Here is an 18,004-nt window from a genome sequence, read left to right on the forward strand (position 1 = left end):
CTTGTGATCCAGACATTCCAAGAGTCAGCATGTCTGAGCCTGGGGTGTGTGTGTGTGTTTCTTGGGAGAAGGCTACCGCCCAGGCCCATCTTCCTCCCCAGAACTGTCCCCTGCCGACCCTGCTTGCAGTAGTCAGGTTCTGGCCCGCTCTGCCCATGGACAGGATCCAGTGGTTCAGCAGCTAGTACCTTTCTGCTACAGCAGAGTCTAAAGAAACACCTTTCTCAGCTCCACCCAGAAGCTACCACCCACCCGGCCCAGTTCCCTCTGAAACCCCAGAGGACTAGAAGACTAAGTGGGTCTTTGTAAAGTGCTAACCACATTACAGGGTCCGTTTCCTGATTTCTCGATCCCCTGGCTTTGTGATACAGTGGGCAGGTCTAGGTGCTGGGGTTGCAGGTTGTCATGAGCCAGGGTTCTTCCTGGGTTTGAACTTGGTGGCCCCCCAAGAAGTGGAAACAGAGATGGGGCAGGTCACCCCATCCTCCTGAAGCAGCCAGAATAACTGCTTGTTCTTTATTCTCAGTGAAGTGTATCCGAAGCACCCCAGAGTATTTCGCTGAGAGACTCTTCAAGGCCATGAAGGTGCGTGGTCGGTTTGATGTGAAGGAGGTTGGGGGAGGGAGTCTCTGCCCACCCCACCGGGACTCTTGGGAAAGTCCTGTGGTCCACTGGCCAAAGGAAGCCTTCAAGGATTGGCCACAGGTCAGAGTGAGGACACTTTGTCCCAGAGCTCCAGAGCCTGGGATGCTACCTGGTCATACACCTTCCCACCCAAATACCTGCCCTGACCTCATGACTGATCAGAGGGTACAGTGACAGCCTGCACCCAGGCCATCCAGCTAGATGGGTTGGAAGCCCATACTTTTAAAAAACATTAATCAGCCCTGGCCGGTTTGGCTCAGTGGTTAAAGCGTCGGCCCACGGTCCGGAGAGGCCCGGGTTCAGTTCCCGCTAAGGGCACGTACCTCGGTTGCAGTTTGTCCCCGGCCCTGGTTGGGTCATGCGGGTGGCAGCCACTCGATGTGTCCCTTTCACATCGATGTTTCTCCCTCTCTCTCTCTTCCTCTCTGTCCTTCCCACTCTATCTGAACAAAAAATGGAGAAATGTCCTTGGGTATGGATTAAAAAAAAAAAAATCAATCAGCTTTGGCCGGTTGCTCAGTGGGCTGAGCATTGGCCCTCTGACTAAAGAGTTGTGGGTTCAGTTCCAGCCAACGGCACATATCTCAGTTGTGTTTCAGTCTCCGGCGGGTCGGGGTCGTGCAGGAGGCATCCAATTGATGTGTCCTTCCCATCGATGTTTACCCCCCGCCCCCATCTGAAGATAAATGGAAAAATAGCCTCTGGTGAGGATTAAAAAAATAATAAAATAAAAAACCTTAATCAATGTTTAAAAGCCATCAATCAATCAGAATGTTTATCTAGAGAGTACATGGGTAAGCAGAAAGCACTTTGGCATTGCCCGCTAAGAATCACAATGCTGCCCTGGCCGGTTTTGCTCAGTGGTTAGAGCGTTGGCCCGCAGTCCAGAGAGACCCGGGTTCAGTTCCCGCTAAGGGCACGTACCTCAGTTGCAGTTTGTCCCCGGCCCTGGTTGGGTTGTGCCCTGGGTGGGTTGTGCGGGTGGCAGCCACTTGACATGTCCCTTTCACGTCGATGTCTCTCTCTCTCTCTCTTTCTCTCTCTCTCTCTTCCCCACCCCTCTCCCTCCCACTGTCTGAACAAAATGGAAAAATGTCCTCGGGTGAGGATAAAAATAAATAAAGAAATGTTCATAGCTAAAAAAAAAAAAAAGAGTCACAATACTCCCTCGTGACCCAGCGATTTCACGCTGGGTATCTGTTAACCCAGCTCCCCGGTATTTCATACAGGACCCACAGAAACCGATGCTGTTTCTATCGCACACAGGGTGCATGAATGAGGCGTTTGTGGCCAGAGCCAGAGCCTCTGCGTGGCCGTCCCCACAGGCAGTGGACGTAGCCTGCCCTGTGCCCTCCAGTGTCAGAGAGGGGTGGGCAGCCCAGCCCCGGAGAGGTGTTGCCTGTGTGTGTGCGTTTATTTGTAACAGTCATCTCAGTGTTGTCCTTGTTAGAAGAAGACGAGAGTCAGCCTAGTGTCCATCAGGAAGCAGGAAGAATAAGGCACACTGGCGTAGTTTGAACGATCCCGCATGTGCAAACCTAGACAATAAACGGTTCAGAGTTACAAAGTTAGGTACGACTGTAAGGAAAATCAGGGATGGGAATGAGGTAAGGGGAAGATGGAGGTAAAAGCAGGAGGGACTCACGGGGAGGCAGTGGCCATGTTCTGCGTCTCTTGCTCTTGATCCTAACATTTTGTTTGGAAAACTGCGTTTGCAACTAAGCTGGGTGCTGCCAGCACTCTACCCCCTCAACTCTGTCCCCCAAACCCACTTGTTTTCCAGGGCCTGGGGACTCGGGACAACAGCCTGATCCGCATCATGGTCTCCCGTAGCGAGCTGGACATGCTTGACATTCGGGAGATTTTCCGGACCAAGTATGAGAAGTCCCTTTACAGCATGATCAAGGTAAGCGGAGCTGATGGGGTACACAGAGGGGCTTTCTGCCGAGACAGGGCTTGGGAACGACTGTCCTAGAAAGCTGGCGTCTCTTGGGAACTCCAGGAGCCGCTGCCTTGAGGAACATTCGGGGACCTGAAGGCCCTTCAACAGAGAAGCAGGTGTCTGGGTGCCTGTGAGACGGAGGAGCGTGAGGCACCCCGTTAGAGGAAGGAGGGCCGGGCCCGAAGGGCACGCAAGCTGAAGCCGGGCTGAGGACTCTGTCCCCAGGGCCGTGAGGGTTCAGTCTCCTGGGTGAGGGAGGTGACACTGAAGGACACAAATCAGAGTTTAGTTGGGGCCCCTTGGCCCTGAGCCAGCTGGTGACTCTGGGGTGTCCAACTCTTGAGTCGGTCAAGGGACTAATGTTGAGTTGAGTTTTTTCCTCCTGTTTTGGTGGGGGCTGACGCTTTCTGAGTTCAAGCTGTGTTCCCCAAAGTGTACGTCTAAAGCAGAATTTTGTAGGCATAGTGGGCAAAAAGGTCCCATGGAAAAATGTTTGGAAAAAACTAGAATAAGCACAGATAAGCCAGTTTCTTTATCTCAGAGCTTTTAGTATATGAAGTCCATTGTGAAGCTCCAAGAAGGGTATGGAATATGCCACATCGATCAAATGTATGTTGGGTTTTCGCCTTTCCCGGCGTGTTTGTTCTTGGAGCCGTTGTCACGCACGGTTTTCACTTGGGGGGCTGGGCCGACGGCAGTGGTGTGCTCCCTGGCTCAGCAGAGCAGTGCGCATCTCTTCTTAACTTCAAATTCTATGAAATCATACTGGTGTCTCGAACTTGCCCATTGGAAATATTTACACCACCGAAACTGGCAGATGCTACAAGTCAGGGCCTTCCCCCGCAGAGAGCCCATTGTTAAATTCTTACCAGCACACCGGTGTTCGGTGTCTCAGCCACTTCCAACAGGAGGAGAGTCAGGACTAATGAATAATGTTTAGTCTTCCCCTGTTTGGGGCTCCCAATCTCTCCTTGTCTGAGAAGGCCCCAGGGTCGGGTGAGAAGTAACCATTCTCTCTTCTCCCCAGAATGACACCTCTGGCGAATACAAGAAGGCTCTGCTGAAGCTGTGTGGGGGAGATGATGAGTAAGTGGCTTCTGGGCCCCGGGGGAGCGGCCTTGAGGGTGGCGGGCCTCATGCCAATGGATGGATGGGATGAGCGTGGGGATTCCTCAGAGCCAGGAGCACCACGCAGGCAAAGTCCAGTGTCTGTGTGAACTTGGAACTCAGTCTGGTGTTAGGGAGCAGGTGTCAGAAGATGGGAGATGGGGGCCCAGACCCTGCTACTTCATAGCTGCTTCTCGGCGTCATCGTCCGTTAAATGGCAGCCATGCAGCCGCCCGCCCTCCTCCTCGTTTACTCACATATCTGGACTAAGTGCCTGTGGGAAGCAGCTGATGGTCTTCAGCCCAGAGCAGCGTGCAGACCAGGGCATGCGTACAGGGCACTGTGATGGGCACTGTGAAAGCTCATACAGGGGCATAACCCAGACTGGGGGCTCCTGAGGATAATGAGGCTGAGCCCCTGGAGGAAGGAGAGGAGGGGTGCAAAGACAGTGTCTGGGGAGGAGTGTTTGGATGGAGGAAAGGCCCTGAGATGAGAGGTCACGGCCTGGTTCGCTGTTATCACTGAGGCTACACATTTGCTGAGCTCTGGGAGCAGAGAGGAGGCTGAGAGGGGGCAGGGTCCAGGGCCTCTTCCTGGCATGTGACCCTCAGGGCAGTGGGAGCCATGGAAGAGGTGAAACTGGAGCATGACTCGACCAGATCTGAGTGCTCGAAAGGGAACTCTGGGTACTGCCGTCTCCCCCCTGGGGCTTATGAGGGTCGTGTTAAGTAAGAGCTACAAGAACCCCCATTGCCCTTTGCTGAGTGCCATCGGGGCTGGTTCAGTTCAGCAGACATTTGCTGAGCACCGGATGTGCCCAGGTGCTTTGCAGGAGGAGCTGCAGAGATGCAGTGGCCGTAAGCTGCTCGTTTGAGAGGGAGACTTGCACAGGAATCGCTGAAATTTCAGGGACCAAAGGGGAGTTGAAGGGTTGGAGAAATGCTGTCCTGCTTGGGACCCGCCAGGAAGGCGTTGGGCAGAGCCAGCCTTGCAGGGGGTCTGGAGAGGGTAGAAGTTCTCAGAAATGGAGGGAGGGGTCATAGACTGGAGAGAAGATAGATGAATTTACTGTGCGTGTGTGTGTGTGTGTGTGTGTGTGTGTGTGTGTGAGTGTGGCGTGCGTGGAGTGTTGCCTACGATGACATTCCCTCCTGTCCTCTCCCCGACCCCCTCCATTCCAGTGCTGCTGGCCAGTTCTTCCCGGAGGCAGCGCAGGTGGCCTATCAGATGTGGGAGCTTAGTGCAGTGGCCCGAGTAGAGGTCAGACCCTCCCCACCTCCTGCTTGACTTCTTGACCACAAGCTTCCACTCTTCTGCTCGCACCTTCCTGCTGTTCTGGTTGGCACTCAGCTGCCCCCTGCTGGCCAGCCTGAGACACTGGTTCTCACATCTGAAGCTTCCTCTTCTCCTTGGAGTGATGCCTTAGGGGTGGGCACTCTGGTGTGGGCATCTGCTTCCTACATTTACTTCTAACACGCTGGGAAGTGTTCCGGCCCACTAACTACTAACCTGGCTAGTTCCATGGAGGGGCCTGTCCCATCCTGGGCCCCACAGTTGGGTTCAGGAGGCATGAAAGCTGAGGACAGATGGACACCCAGGGGTACACTGCAGGATTCAGGTTGTCCAACCGTCCTCAGACCCAGACTCCACAAAGGATGCAGATGAAGGTTTCACAGACGTGCTTGGAGCAAACCATTTCAGGGATTGGCAGCACCTGGTCCACACAAAAGTATTTGGAACCTTGGATCCTTGCTCTGCCACTGTAGGCATGTCCCCAATTCTCTCTGAGCCCCTGTCTCCATCTTTGACATGAAGCTGGCTCGGTACCCTTGAAGGGCTCTTGAGCTGTGATGTTCTAGAATAGCGTTTCCCAAATGATGAGGCAAGATCAGTCATTGCGAGAAATGAACTCAGCTTGGGAGAGGGCACCTCCATGGCACTGAACAACCCGAACCTCGCGTGGAGAGAGCTGCTCCTTTGCAGTTTCTTCAGTGTTTCTGGTCACGTCGGCGGGAGTCTGGGTTTGGTGCCACATCTCTGCCGCACTTGCTGGTTCTCCTTCACGGAGAGCTGAGAGAGCCAGCTTCAAGCTCAGAGTGCTGCTTTGGGCAAGAACAGCATCTTGCTTAAATGTGATACGTATTTCACAACATGGTTTTTGTTTTTACATTTTTATTGATTTTTTTATTTTAGAAAGAGAGAGGAAGGTAGAGGGAGAGAAAGATCGATGTGAGGGCAGTATATTGATTGGCTGCCTCCTGCACACCCCCTACAGGGGAATGTGCCTGTAACCCTGACATGTGCTCTGACCGGGGGCCGAACCAGCAACCTTTGGGTACACAAGACGTTGCCCAACCAACTGAGCCACACCAGCCAAGGCAACAACATGGTTTTTTGTTTGTATTACATTTATTTTCATGGAAGATTCTTGTCTGTTTATGGAACATGGTACCGACTCCCTGTTTATGATAATAATGTAAAATTATTTCATTTACTCATAAATTAAATATTTTTTTGAGTGCTTACTCTGTCGGTCACTGTTGAAGGATATGTCAAAGAACAAAATGGACAAAAAACCTTGCCCTTGAGGAGTATTTAAATGTATTTCAAGTCTGGCCGTGTGGCTCAGCAGTTGAGCATCGACCCACGCAACAAGAGGTCGCTGGTTAGATTCCTGGACAGGACACATGCCCAGGTTGTGGGCCTGATCCCCGGTTGGGGGCATGCAGGAGGCGGCCAATCGATGTTCTCTCTCATCGATGTTTCTTCCTCTCTCCCTCTCCCTCTCTCTCTAAAAAAAAAAAAAAAATCAAAGGAAAAAAGTATATTTCAAATGAATGCATTTAAGTAAAACAGAAAGTGATTGGATTAAGTAAAATATTAATAGCATAGGGTGTATACAAATATGGAAAACATAGTGACGGTCATTTGGGAGTGACTAAAATTTGGGAAATTGTTCTGATATTCTAGAACATTTCTGTTGCCTTTTCAGGGGGAGTGGCTCTTTAAGAGGCAGGAGAGCCTTGGGACAGGACAAGATTCTGAGGGACTGGGGAGCCCCCAGTGAAGCTGGGACAGCTGGCTCTGGGGCAGGAGCCTGGATACTTTTCCCCCGCCCAGCACTTGCCGTAGGTCTGTCTGTCTCCCTCTCTCAGCTCTAGGGCAGAGGTCTGTCTGCTATGCCTTCACTCCCGCCTCTTTGCCCCCAAGCTGCTTGGTTTGGGGCTCATGGGGACAGCCCCTCCCTCGCATGCTCCTCTCTTGGCCTGGCCCCCCGGGGGGCCTCCAGACACCTGCTCAGTCTATTTCTGCTTCTTGCAGCTGAACGGAACTGTGCGTCCAGCCAACGACTTCAACCCTGACGCAGATGCCAAAGCACTGAGGAAAGCCATGAAGGGAATTGGTAAGGGGGACATGAAAGGGCAGGGTGGCCTCTGGGGTTTGCAGTGGGTCGGCAGGGGCTAGAGCAGGGGGCTCAGACTAAGGCTCCCGAGTCTCCACCCTGCTGAGGAGGCTCCTCGCCCCCCGCGTGTAGGGAGGAGGGCAGGGCAGGGGTTTGTGAGGGACCTGGCGCAGTCCCTTCCCAGAGACCACGTGTTCCCAGCCCCTCAGCAGCAGTTTCCTAGTGCAGATGAAAGATCAGAAGGCCTGGGTTCTTGTCCTGGGTTTGCCACCAACTCACTGTGTGACTTTGGGCAAATCCTTCAACCCTTTGGGTCTCAGTTCCCCCACGTGCAAAATAAGGGATGTGGACGCTGGAATCCAAGATTCTCAATTCTCAATTCCTCCCCTATTGGCCACCCCCCTCAAGACCTTTGTCTGTCCAGCGGGAGAACTACCCTGTGGGTGGATGGATGGCCTGTCTTCAGAAAGGCCACTGGGGCCAGAGCATCTAGGCTTGGGCTTCCATTGCCCTTCCTCCCCACCCCCATCCAAGAGCACCTCCCTGGACCTTGGGTTAAGTCCTCTGCTCTCTGCGCCTCTTCATTTGTCTCTTGGGAAGGATAGTATCTGCTGAGCGTATCTAGGACCCTAAGGTAATAGGTGTAAAAATGCCTTTGAAAGAGAAAGTGGTGTGCCAGGTCTGAGGTCGATGGCATTGCTCTGAGACCAGGAGGTGGTATCCCGATGCCTTTATAGTCACCCTGCTGTGTTTAGAGGGACTTGGGGTCACTGTAAACCCACATCAGCTTTCAGGGAACTGAAGAGAAAGGACATAAGGCCCCCAGCGGGACTTCAGTCATATTATAGGCAGGAAATGGAGTCCCAGAAAGGACTGGTCCTAGAGCTAGGATTAGAACTCAGGCCCTGACTCTCAGCCCAGTGCTCGCTGCTCCAGCGACATGACGGAAGGCAGTGCAGGGAGGAACCCAGGGAAGTTAGTGGCTTGGGCCCGAGGCAGGGTTCCTTCAGGAGCTCAGGAGCACATGGCTGCCTAGCCTGGCTTCTACCCTGACAAAGATTGACGGGGCCTATCAGTGGGGAACACGGGAAGCTGGGCCACAGGCCTGCATCTGAGCCATGTGACTTTGGTGACTCAGGAACTGACGAAGACACCATCATTGACATCATCACGCACCGCAGCAATGCCCAGCGGCAGCAGATTCGGCAGACCTTCAAGTCTCACTTTGGCCGGGTAAGGGATTTAGCCTGGGCCGTATCCATGCTCCTCTAAGGGAGCTTGGCCTGTCCCAGCCAGCTCTGCAAGGTGGGGCACCTGAGTCTTCATGCAGCAGGACCCCGTGTGGTCACGTGTTCTGAGAGCACCTCCATCACTGGGTGTGGGCTGCCTGCAGACAGTCTCCATTCCCCCAGTTCCTTGTGATCGACAACGCTTGAGTGAATGGCTCAGAGCTGCTGGAGGCTCAGCTGGGTGTGATCAGGGATATGAGCTGTTTTCTTGCAGTGCCTTAGGCACCCCACAAATCCCTGTGCACAGAGTCATTGATGTGCTTTAGTGGCACCTGGTTTCACCTGGCGAGTTTCCCCAGGATTGAAATGGCTCTGCCCCCTTTCCTTCCCTGTCTGCTGCCTCCAAGGAGAGCAGGTCTTCCATCTGGTGGTTTTGTTTTGTTTTTCCCATGAAAGAGGGTGGGAACCCAAAGAGGAGTTCCTCTAAACCATAAACCCACATCAGCAAAGACAGGCACAGGCTCCCACGATCCCTTGTGTCCACATAGAGCTCCTCTTTCCTCCATACATCTTCCCTGGCCTGGGTCACGTGGGCAAGTGCTGGTGTTGGCATGACCTTGGCTCTGCCCTTTGCAGGACTTGATGGCTGACCTAAAGTCTGAGCTTTCTGGAGACCTGGCACGGCTGATTCTGGGGCTAATGTTGCCACCGGACCATTATGATGCCAAGCAGTTAAAGAAGGCAATGGAGGTATGGTGTGGGCACCAACTGGATGGGGTCTGGTCTGTGCAGGTGCTGGGGGGACACAGGTGCTCCTCAAAGCCTAGATGGATTGGATATAACTTCTTGGTAGAGCCCTTCCCACACCCAGTTCAAATGGCTTGAACACAGAAGGGGATGTTGGCTCCTATAACTGAAAAGGACAGGATTCAGTTTGGTTTTAGACATGGCTGAATCCAGGGAAAGAAACAGTGTTATATGAACACTTGTCTGTTCCCCACCTTGGTTCACCTCTCCTCTGCGGCTCCTCGCTCAGCCAGCCATTCTCCCCGTGGTGGCAGGATGGCTGTGTACCTCCCAGCAGCTTGCACCTCCAGTGGAAAGAGCTCCTTCCCCCCAGGACTCCCGCCAAAGTTGGCTTTTACTGTGGTTGGTTGAAGTGAGGTCACATACCCAGTAACCAGTGGGGTCAGAGGGGTCTCATGGAGCAGCTTGAGGAAGCAGGATGGAACAACAGCAGCAGTTGGGATCTGTTTTCTAATCTGGCCCTGCCACTATGTACTGTGTGCTGTTGGGCCACTCACGCAAGCCTGTGTGCTTTCAAGTGTGAAATGGAAGTAGTGATTCCTGCCCTCCAAACAAGGGGGAGGGTCAAACGAGGTCACAGGTATGAGGGGCACTGTTAACTCTGAAGACCTGGCCCTGCGATTAGCAAGAAAGGGCATTATGCTCTGGCCTAGCTGTTGCTGGGGTTTCTTTGCTTCCTAAGGCTCCAATTTTACCAAGGGCTACTCTCCTTTAATAAGAACATACAGTAACTTGTCTCATCAACCTATGAGGCAAGGCTCTTTTTCTGTCCCCATTTTACAGATGAGAAAACAGGCTTAGAGGTGAAATTGCTTGGTTAAAATCACAGTGCTGTGAAGTAGCAGAGCTGGAATATAGATCAAGTCTGTCTGGCTCTAGAACCTGATTTGACAACTGTATAAAACTGTCAACAGAAAGTGACCAGGACTGAGGGGGGTCTACCCCAGTACAGTCTAGAATGTGCGGGGTCTTGACTTCATGCAGGAAAAGATTTCACAACACAGGTCCAGGTGATGTCAAGAGTACGTTTCTGAAAGCTAGGGACAGTGGAACAAAGGAAGGGCTCAATCAAGATAGACAGGCAAGATCACAGTAACAGGAGTGAGCCTGGACTAGGCTGCATGGACTTAGGAAAGGAAGTCATAGTAACAGAAGTGAGCCACTCTGGGCTGCATGAACTCAAGAAAGGTAGTTGCAGAGGCAAAAGAAGTGAGCCATACTGGGCTGCATGGACTCAGGAAAGGACGTTACAGAGGCAAACAAAGTGAGCCATGCTGGGCTGTGTGGACTCAAGAAACGAGTTACAGATGCAAAAGGAGAGTCCTTAGAGACAGGTTCAGGGGATTAGCTCAAGACAAGCTCTTGCTGCTGCTGCTCCCCTGGTTGCAATCTCATGAGGACCTTAGAGTTTAGGAGAAAGAGCAAAATACATGCCTGAGGAAAGGGGAGGTGTGGGTATCTTGAGGGTTCTTATCTGTTACCTGAAGGTGGGAATTTTAGGGGAGGTCTCGGGAGGGTCTCAACAGAAGACTCAGTAGCTTTTCAGGTGTGTCTTTTAGTATGGTGATGCATCAATGTGAGCCTATAGGGGAGTTTGAGATCATTCTCTGGTCAGCTTCACTGCTTTACTTTTATATTGAATTTGTCTGGCTCTGATTGGGCTTTTTTGTTGTTTATTCTTCTTACTTCATCTGCTCTGGGGTTTGGCTGGCGTTGTTGGCATCGACTAGATCTCTGTTATCTATTCCCCTAACCAGAGTGATTTAAGCTACTCATTCTCTGGTTGGGAAGGAGAGGTATAAACCATCTGCTCCTAAGTGTCTTTGGTTTATTAGCTGGCTGTTAATTGCTCAGCTTTGTTTAACTATTTTGCCTCAGTTTCCCTCCTTCCACTTGCCAGGAATTTTCCTAACTTCTTACCATCCTGCCTCAAAAATCACTAGGGCTTTGGCCTCTGAAGGATTTAGAGAAGAGACATTCCCAAGCAAAGCAGGTTGAGATTGTCCTTTCAAAATTCCTAGACAAGAAAGCAAATGACTTAAAAATACAAAGCTGGGGGAAGGATGGGGTAACCCTGGACTCTGAGGATCGGGCTGTCCTCACAATGCAGCTTCTAAAGATCTCAGTCAGCATTATTCTGCTTCAAGACAGAGAACCCTGGGACCAGTTGATTACTGGGCAGTAACCTCCCAGGACAGAGAACACAACTTTCCTGTTCTTTTCATCCTCACCTGAGGATGTTTTTTTATTGATTTTGGGGCGGGGGGGTATTGACATGAGAGAGAAACATCAATCAGTTGCTTCCTGTACATGCCAAGACCAGAGATTGAACCTGCAACCTAGGTATGTGCTCTGACTGGGAATTGAACCCACAACCTTTTGATGGATGGACATACTCCAACCAACTGAGCCTGCTGGCCAGGGTGACTTCCCTGTTTTTATAGTCATAGCCCTAGCAGCTTGCACAGTGAGTGGCACATTGCAGGTGTTTAACAGATAATTGAATCTACCAGTCGATTCATCAGTCAGTCTTGTCCGCCTCCCTCTAAGTGGGGGCCTTTGAGGAGCGTGTTCCCCAAGCTACCTCAGTCCAGAAGACCTAATGGATCAGTCCACGTATCATTCATCACATCCAAATACAAACAAATAGAGCATATTGTTTCCTTCAAACACCAAACATTTTTTTCTTCTGACAAAATCATGTGTTCACTGTGTATATTTGAGAAAATATACACAGAGCAAAAGAATAAAATAGAAATCATCTGTGACCTCTCACCTGCACAGAGACCACAGTTACTGATGCTATGGTGCAGGTGCTCTGTTTTTTATATACTCATATATAAATATTTATATTCTGATATGTACACGTAGCATATGTACTTTTATATGCACGTACCCATATATCATATATTCTTTTTAATTTTGGTCCAAAACAGTGTTCGTGGGTGATTCTGGAAATCTTAACGGGCTAATACGTTCAGCCCTGATCGGACCAATGTCTGTGGCCACGTCTGGGTATGGGGAGAAACTCCAGGAGGGCTTGGCCCGAGTGTTCACCTCCGGGGTGGTTTGTTAGAGCACGTGGGCCTGTGCACGCAGGTCAGAACTGTGGTTCAGATGCTCTTGGCTTTGACATTTTAGGGGGCCGGCACAGATGAAAAGGCTCTCATCGAAATCCTAGCTACTCGGACCAACGCTGAAATCCGGGCCATCAATGAGGCCTACAAGGAAGGTGAGTCCATGGGAAGGAGGCCTGGGGCCCGGCACCACTGGGAGGCAGGCAGGCGAATGGCTTGGTCCTCCAGCTTCCAACCTCGCCCACAGCTCTGCCCACAGCTCTGCTTGTCTCCCTTCTCTCGGGCCGCAAGGCCTTGATGAGTGCCTTGGGTGATCCCAGCCCTGTGTCTGGGAAAGGGTGCCCCAGACAGAGAATCCCAGCCAAAGGCCTTGATCCCAGCCCTGTGTCTGGGGAAAGGGTACCCCAGACAGAGAATCCCAGCCAAAGGCCTTGATCCCAGCCCTGCGTCTGGGGAAAGGGTGCCCTCAACAGAGTCCCAGCCGGACTAAGGCTGAAAGGGGAAGAGTCTTTCTGGGAGTGAGGGGAGAGGGCGGCCTGTGCAGCGCACGGGGCCCCGTCTTCACAAGGCCCATGCTTACCTGCATGCCACACCATCACCATCTTGCTCTTTTGTGTTGAGGGGGAAAGAGAGAGAGAGAGAGAGAAAAAAACATCGATGTGAGAGAGACATCGATTGGTTGCCTCCCACATGACCTCAACTGGGGCCAGAGACTGAACCTGCAACCCAGGTATGTGCCCTTGACCAGGAATCAAATCTGCGACCCTTTGGTCCTCGGGCTGACACTAACCATTGAGCAAAACTGGCCAGGGCTTATTAATTTTTTCACCAGTGACCCCATATTATTCGGAAGAACCTTGAATACCGGTCAAAATATGTAAACTTTGTCTCTTGTAAGCAACTTTAAAATGGTAGAATTTGTGAGCCATGGAGTGACATAGTCAGGACTGTGCCCATGGTCCCAGCAGCTGTCACGCAGGGGGGTAGGTGGAAGAGAGAACGAAGACAGGCTATTACCTGGGAGAGGCAAGCCCTCACCTGGGCCAGGAGCAAAGGGAGGTGAAGGACCAGTGGGAATATCAGTGTCAAGATCAGCAGATGTAAAAAAAAAAAAAAAAAAATGAAAAAAAGCCCTGGCCAGTTTGGCTCAGCGGTTAGAGCATCGGCCTGCGGTCTGGAGAGACCCGGGTTCGGTTCCCGCTAAGGGCATGTACCTCGGTTGCAGTTTGTCCCCGGCCCTGGTTGGTCGTGCGGGTGGCAGCCACTCGATGTGTCTCTTTCACGTCGATGTTTCTCTCTCTCTCTCTCCCTCTCTCTCCCTCCCACTGTACCTGAACAAAAAATGGAAAAATGTCCTCGCAGAGGATTAAAAAAAAAAAAAAGATCAGCAGATGTGAGGGTGCCCCCAAGAACCAGCTATAAACTTCATCCCCACCACCCCCACCAACACTGCTCTGGCTCAGGTCTGAGTCCCTAGGTCCCCCTGCCAATCCCCTTGGCCAGCAGCTGCCCACACCCCCTTTCTCTGTCTCAGACTATCACAAGTCCCTGGAGGATGCCCTGAGCTCAGACACATCCGGCCACTTCAAAAGGATCCTCGTCTCTCTGGCTACGGTGGGTGAATTCATGGTCGTAGGACTGCTAAGCCCTCGGGCCCTGGGAGAGGGGCAGGGTGGCTGCCGGGGGGAAGCAGGGCCCATACTGGTGAAGAGAGGGTGTCTTCCCCACTTGCCACTCAGGCAGTCTGCCTCGTGCAGTGCCTTCTCCATTGTTCGCTTCCCAGAGCTGGTTTGGTGCCACCTTCTCCGGGCAGCTCTCCCGTGGTGGCTCTCAGCCTGGCTTTTTGGGCACTCAGCCGACAAGACAAAGCCATGTGGGTGACCTTTCCCTGTGTTGTTACCCAGGAGTTGCCATCACCATCTCTTGAATTCTCACAACCCAGGTGCCAGACCCTGATGCAGGCTCACTGAGTCCGAGTCGGGCCTTGGGCTCAGTGCCTTCCAGACGTTCACATTTAACGCTCACGAAGCCTACGCTATGAAGGCAGGATTATTGTCCCCATGTTACTGCTCAGGAAAAGGGCTCAGAGAGGCCGAATGGCTGAGCAAGGTCCTGTGGCTGCTAAGGGACAGAGGGTGAATGTTTGGGGACTGACCTTTCTCACTGGTCCTGCCGCAGGGGAACCGTGAGGAGGGAGGAGAAGATCGGGACAGGGCCCGGGAAGATGCGCAGGTGAGACCCCGGCAGCTCCAGCTGACATCAGTGCACGCCTGGGCCTGGCTCTCAAGTGGGGAAGGCTCCTGGCAGGGGCATGGGTGGTTTGATGGGCAGACACTTAGACTCTGGGTCCCTTGCCCCTGTCCCGCTTGGAGGTGAGACTGAGGACTCACAGCTTTCTGAGTGATATCCGGGAGTGTGGTGCTGGTCTTACTGTATCCCCTGTATGAAGAGCTAGGCTTAGAGCCCCAGACCTTCAGAGCTCAAAGGGACTGCAGATCATCCAGGTCAGACTCCTCGTGTTACTGTGGGAAAACAGGCCCCGAGAGGGTGAATGACTCCTGAAAGTCACACAGCAAACCAAGTCTCCCAGGTGAAGTAAACCCAGAGGGAGCAGGTCTGGGAGTTTGCTGGGAAGGGGGCCTGAGCGCTACAGCTCCTAGTTTATTACCCATGAAATGGGCCGAGGTTGAAGGTTATATCCTGGGAGAACCTAGAAAGTGAGTTTATCCAGGGTTGGGATCTTTGCTTTGCTCACTGATGTGTCTGAAGTGGCACGTGATCAGAACTCAATATATACATTTTGGATGAACAAGGGGGCAGAGGGTTCTCTAGGGTCTCTTGGCTTCTCTGCTTCTGCCTTGCTCCTAAGGCTTGAGGTCTGGAGATGGTGTCTCATGGAGGCTGGACAAACAAACCCAAATGCTTTGTCCCTAAGCGTCCCTATGGTTGGGCAGCCCCTGCGGAGGCCATCCTCACTGTCCCCACTCCCCTGTGCCTTGCTCCCAGCACCGTCTGGCCTGGCACAGGTCCAGGTCTGTCTCTTTTGCCTGACTCATCCCCAGCCCCCCCAAATTCTAGGTTCAGGGATTGGTCATAGATAACCACAGCCTGAGATTCAACCCCCTTTTACAGTAGGCGAGTTGGTAGTTGATGGATTAGGTGTCAGGGCGCCAGCTCCGTTCCCAGTTCCACCAGCAGAGGTGTGGAGTGTTGGCAGCGCACCTGAGCTGGAAGGATGCTTAGCTGTAATCTAACAAGTATAAAACTGTTAGAATGCTTACTAAGTACTGAACATGATGCTAAGACTTTTATACTTTTTTATGTCCCCCGTTTTTTTTACTGGAGGAAAATGAAGCTCCTTACGTATCCAAGGGTACAATTTCGAAGTGTCCATAATGTGATTTGAACCCAGGCCTGCCTGACTCCAAAACCTATGCTTAATACCATCGAATGTCCTCCAGGACCCAGCACAGTTATTTCCCTGCAGCTTCCAAACCAGTTGTCCAGTTCTCCAGTCCCTGGTTTGGAATTCAGCTGTCAGAAGCGGCAGGGTTCCATTCATGGGTATTCCAGCTGCATTATGGGTATGCTTTAGGGACTAGGCTGGGAACCCAGCCCCCTAGAGTGAATTTTATTCACTCATTCAATAGAGTGGCCCTGTTGTGCCATTGAGGATCTTTGAACCTGGCTTACTCCTTAAAGCTCACCCCAAATCCATCCACCCCAATGTTTCTGGAAGCCTTGTGCCTGGTCTAACCTATGAGGCTGTGCTTATAGTTGCTACCAGTAGGGGGCAGTGGTGAGGTTTGCTGGCAGCCTTTGCAGAAGAGAAGAGGTGAGAGAAAACCTGGGTGGAAACAACCAAAGGACCCAGCTGAAAGGCCCACTCGGCTCCCTTTCCAGATTCACAGATGTTAGACCCTGATCTTAGTGTAGGCTCATTTTCTTAAAGCTAGAACAAGTAATATGCATTCTTTTGTAAAACTTTAGAAAGTAGAGACAAGTAAAAAAATCCAGAACCTCTAAATAATAACCACTGTTAATATTTTGGAATATATCAAAATGCAGATATAGGTAAAGGTATAGGTATAGATATAGATATAGACATAGACATAGACATAGATATAGATATAGATATATTCCTGATCTGTAATAGTTAAAAGTTAAAAATGAATATTCTGTTAAAACGTACGTATTATTTTTACAAATCAACATCATTTAATGGCTGTGTACTGTTCCATGGAAGGGTCTACCACACTTGATTCAACCAGCCCTCTTCCTAGCAGCCAACTCTTTCATCACTTGCATGGCTTTTTCCTTAGTCTCGAGTCTAGAGGTGAAATGGGAATGCTGGCAGAGAATGTGTCCACAAATGAAGGCATTTGATATGCAGGGCCAAGTTCCCCCCAGGAGTTCTAGATAATGCACACTAGTACTTGGCAGTGTCTGTTTTACACCTCCTCCTCTGCACACGCTCACCCTGGGCACCTAGCACACCCTCATCCTCCTGAAAGTCTGGGTCTGTTGTGAACAGGGTGACGTATGTCCTGTGTTCACCTCTTGCCCCACAGTCATTGCCAGTAGCTTCCCTTTCACTCTTGGTGTTCCAGTTTGAGCAATAAATAATATAGATAATCTGCCCTGGCCAGTTTGGCTCAGCGGTTAGAGCTTCGGCCCATGGACCAAAGAGTCCTGGGTTCGATTCCAGTCAAGGGCACGTACCTTGGTTGCAGTTCATCCCCGGCCCTGGTCGGGTCTTGTGGGAGGCAGCCAATTAATGTGTCTCTCTCACATCAATGTTTCTTTCTCTCTATCTCTCCCTCCCACTTTGTTTGCAAATAAATGGAAAAATATCCTCAGGTGAGGATTAAAAATAATAATAATAATAATAATATAGATAATCTAGCTATAGACCCAGATCGAAATGAACAATTGTGGCCAGTTTTAGATACCTCATTCCCCAAGTTGTTATTTTTAATGTAACAGCTTTATTGAAATGTCATTCATAAACCATACATTGACCCATTTAAAATGTACACTTAAGTACTTTTTAGTGTCTTCACAGCCTTGCGCAACACTCACTTTAGAACATTTCATCATCCCCAAAGAAACCCTGCACATATTACAGTTACTCCTCATTTCCTCCCAGCCCTCCAGCCCTCCGCACCACGAATCTACTTTCCAGCTCTCTAGATTTGCCTATTCTGGGCATTTTATACAAACGGAGTCATGTAGTATGTGGCCTTCTGTGACTGGTTTCTTTCACTTAGTATAATATTTTCAAAATTCATCCCATTTATACCATATACATTTCTTTATTCCTCTCCATTGCCAAATAATATTTCATTGTATGACTATATCACTTTTTAAAAATCCATTTATCAGCCAATAGACATTTGGGTTGTTTCCACTTTGGGGGTATTACAAATAATGCTGCCTGCTATAAACATTTGTGTACAAATTTGTGTGTACACATATGTTTTTGTTTCTTTTAGGTGTATATCTAGGAGTAGGTAACTGCATTTGAATTTTGGAGGAACAGCCCCAATAAAAATTTTTTTTTTTTTTTTTATCCTCACCCGAGGATATTTTTCCATTTTTTGTACAGATAGAGTGGGAGGGAGAGAGAGGAAGGGAGACAGAGAGAGAAACATCGACGTGAAGGGACACATCGAGTGGCTGCCACCCACACGACCAACCAGGGCCGGGGACAAACTGCAACCGAAGTACATGCCCTTAGCGGGAACCGAACCCGGGTCTCTCCGGACCGCAGGCCGACGCTCTAACCGCTGAG

General features: G+C 50.9%; 1 protein-coding gene across 3 annotated transcripts in view; it reads left to right on the plus strand.

Annotated features, from left to right (window-relative positions):
• ANXA6 (annexin A6) overlaps positions 1-18,004 on the plus strand; it is a 51,997-nt gene that overhangs the window by 23,441 nt on the left and 10,552 nt on the right. For all 3 annotated transcript variants that reach the window (XM_036281961.1, XM_036281959.1, XM_036281960.1), the window contains exons 11-20: positions 527-585; positions 2,429-2,551; positions 3,615-3,673; positions 4,876-4,954; positions 7,016-7,097; positions 8,236-8,330; positions 8,963-9,076; positions 12,275-12,365; positions 13,745-13,824; positions 14,389-14,442. In XM_036281961.1, coding sequence (XP_036137854.1) covers positions 527-585; positions 2,429-2,551; positions 3,615-3,673; positions 4,876-4,954; positions 7,016-7,097; positions 8,236-8,330; positions 8,963-9,076; positions 12,275-12,365; positions 13,745-13,824; positions 14,389-14,442 — 836 coding nt within the window. The remainder of the gene's footprint in view (positions 1-526; positions 586-2,428; positions 2,552-3,614; positions 3,674-4,875; positions 4,955-7,015; positions 7,098-8,235; positions 8,331-8,962; positions 9,077-12,274; positions 12,366-13,744; positions 13,825-14,388; positions 14,443-18,004) is intronic.

Source organism: Molossus molossus, unplaced genomic scaffold (genome assembly GCF_014108415.1).
Source record: "Molossus molossus isolate mMolMol1 unplaced genomic scaffold, mMolMol1.p scaffold_m16_p_4, whole genome shotgun sequence".
Taxonomy (NCBI): Eukaryota; Metazoa; Chordata; class Mammalia; order Chiroptera; family Molossidae; genus Molossus; species Molossus molossus.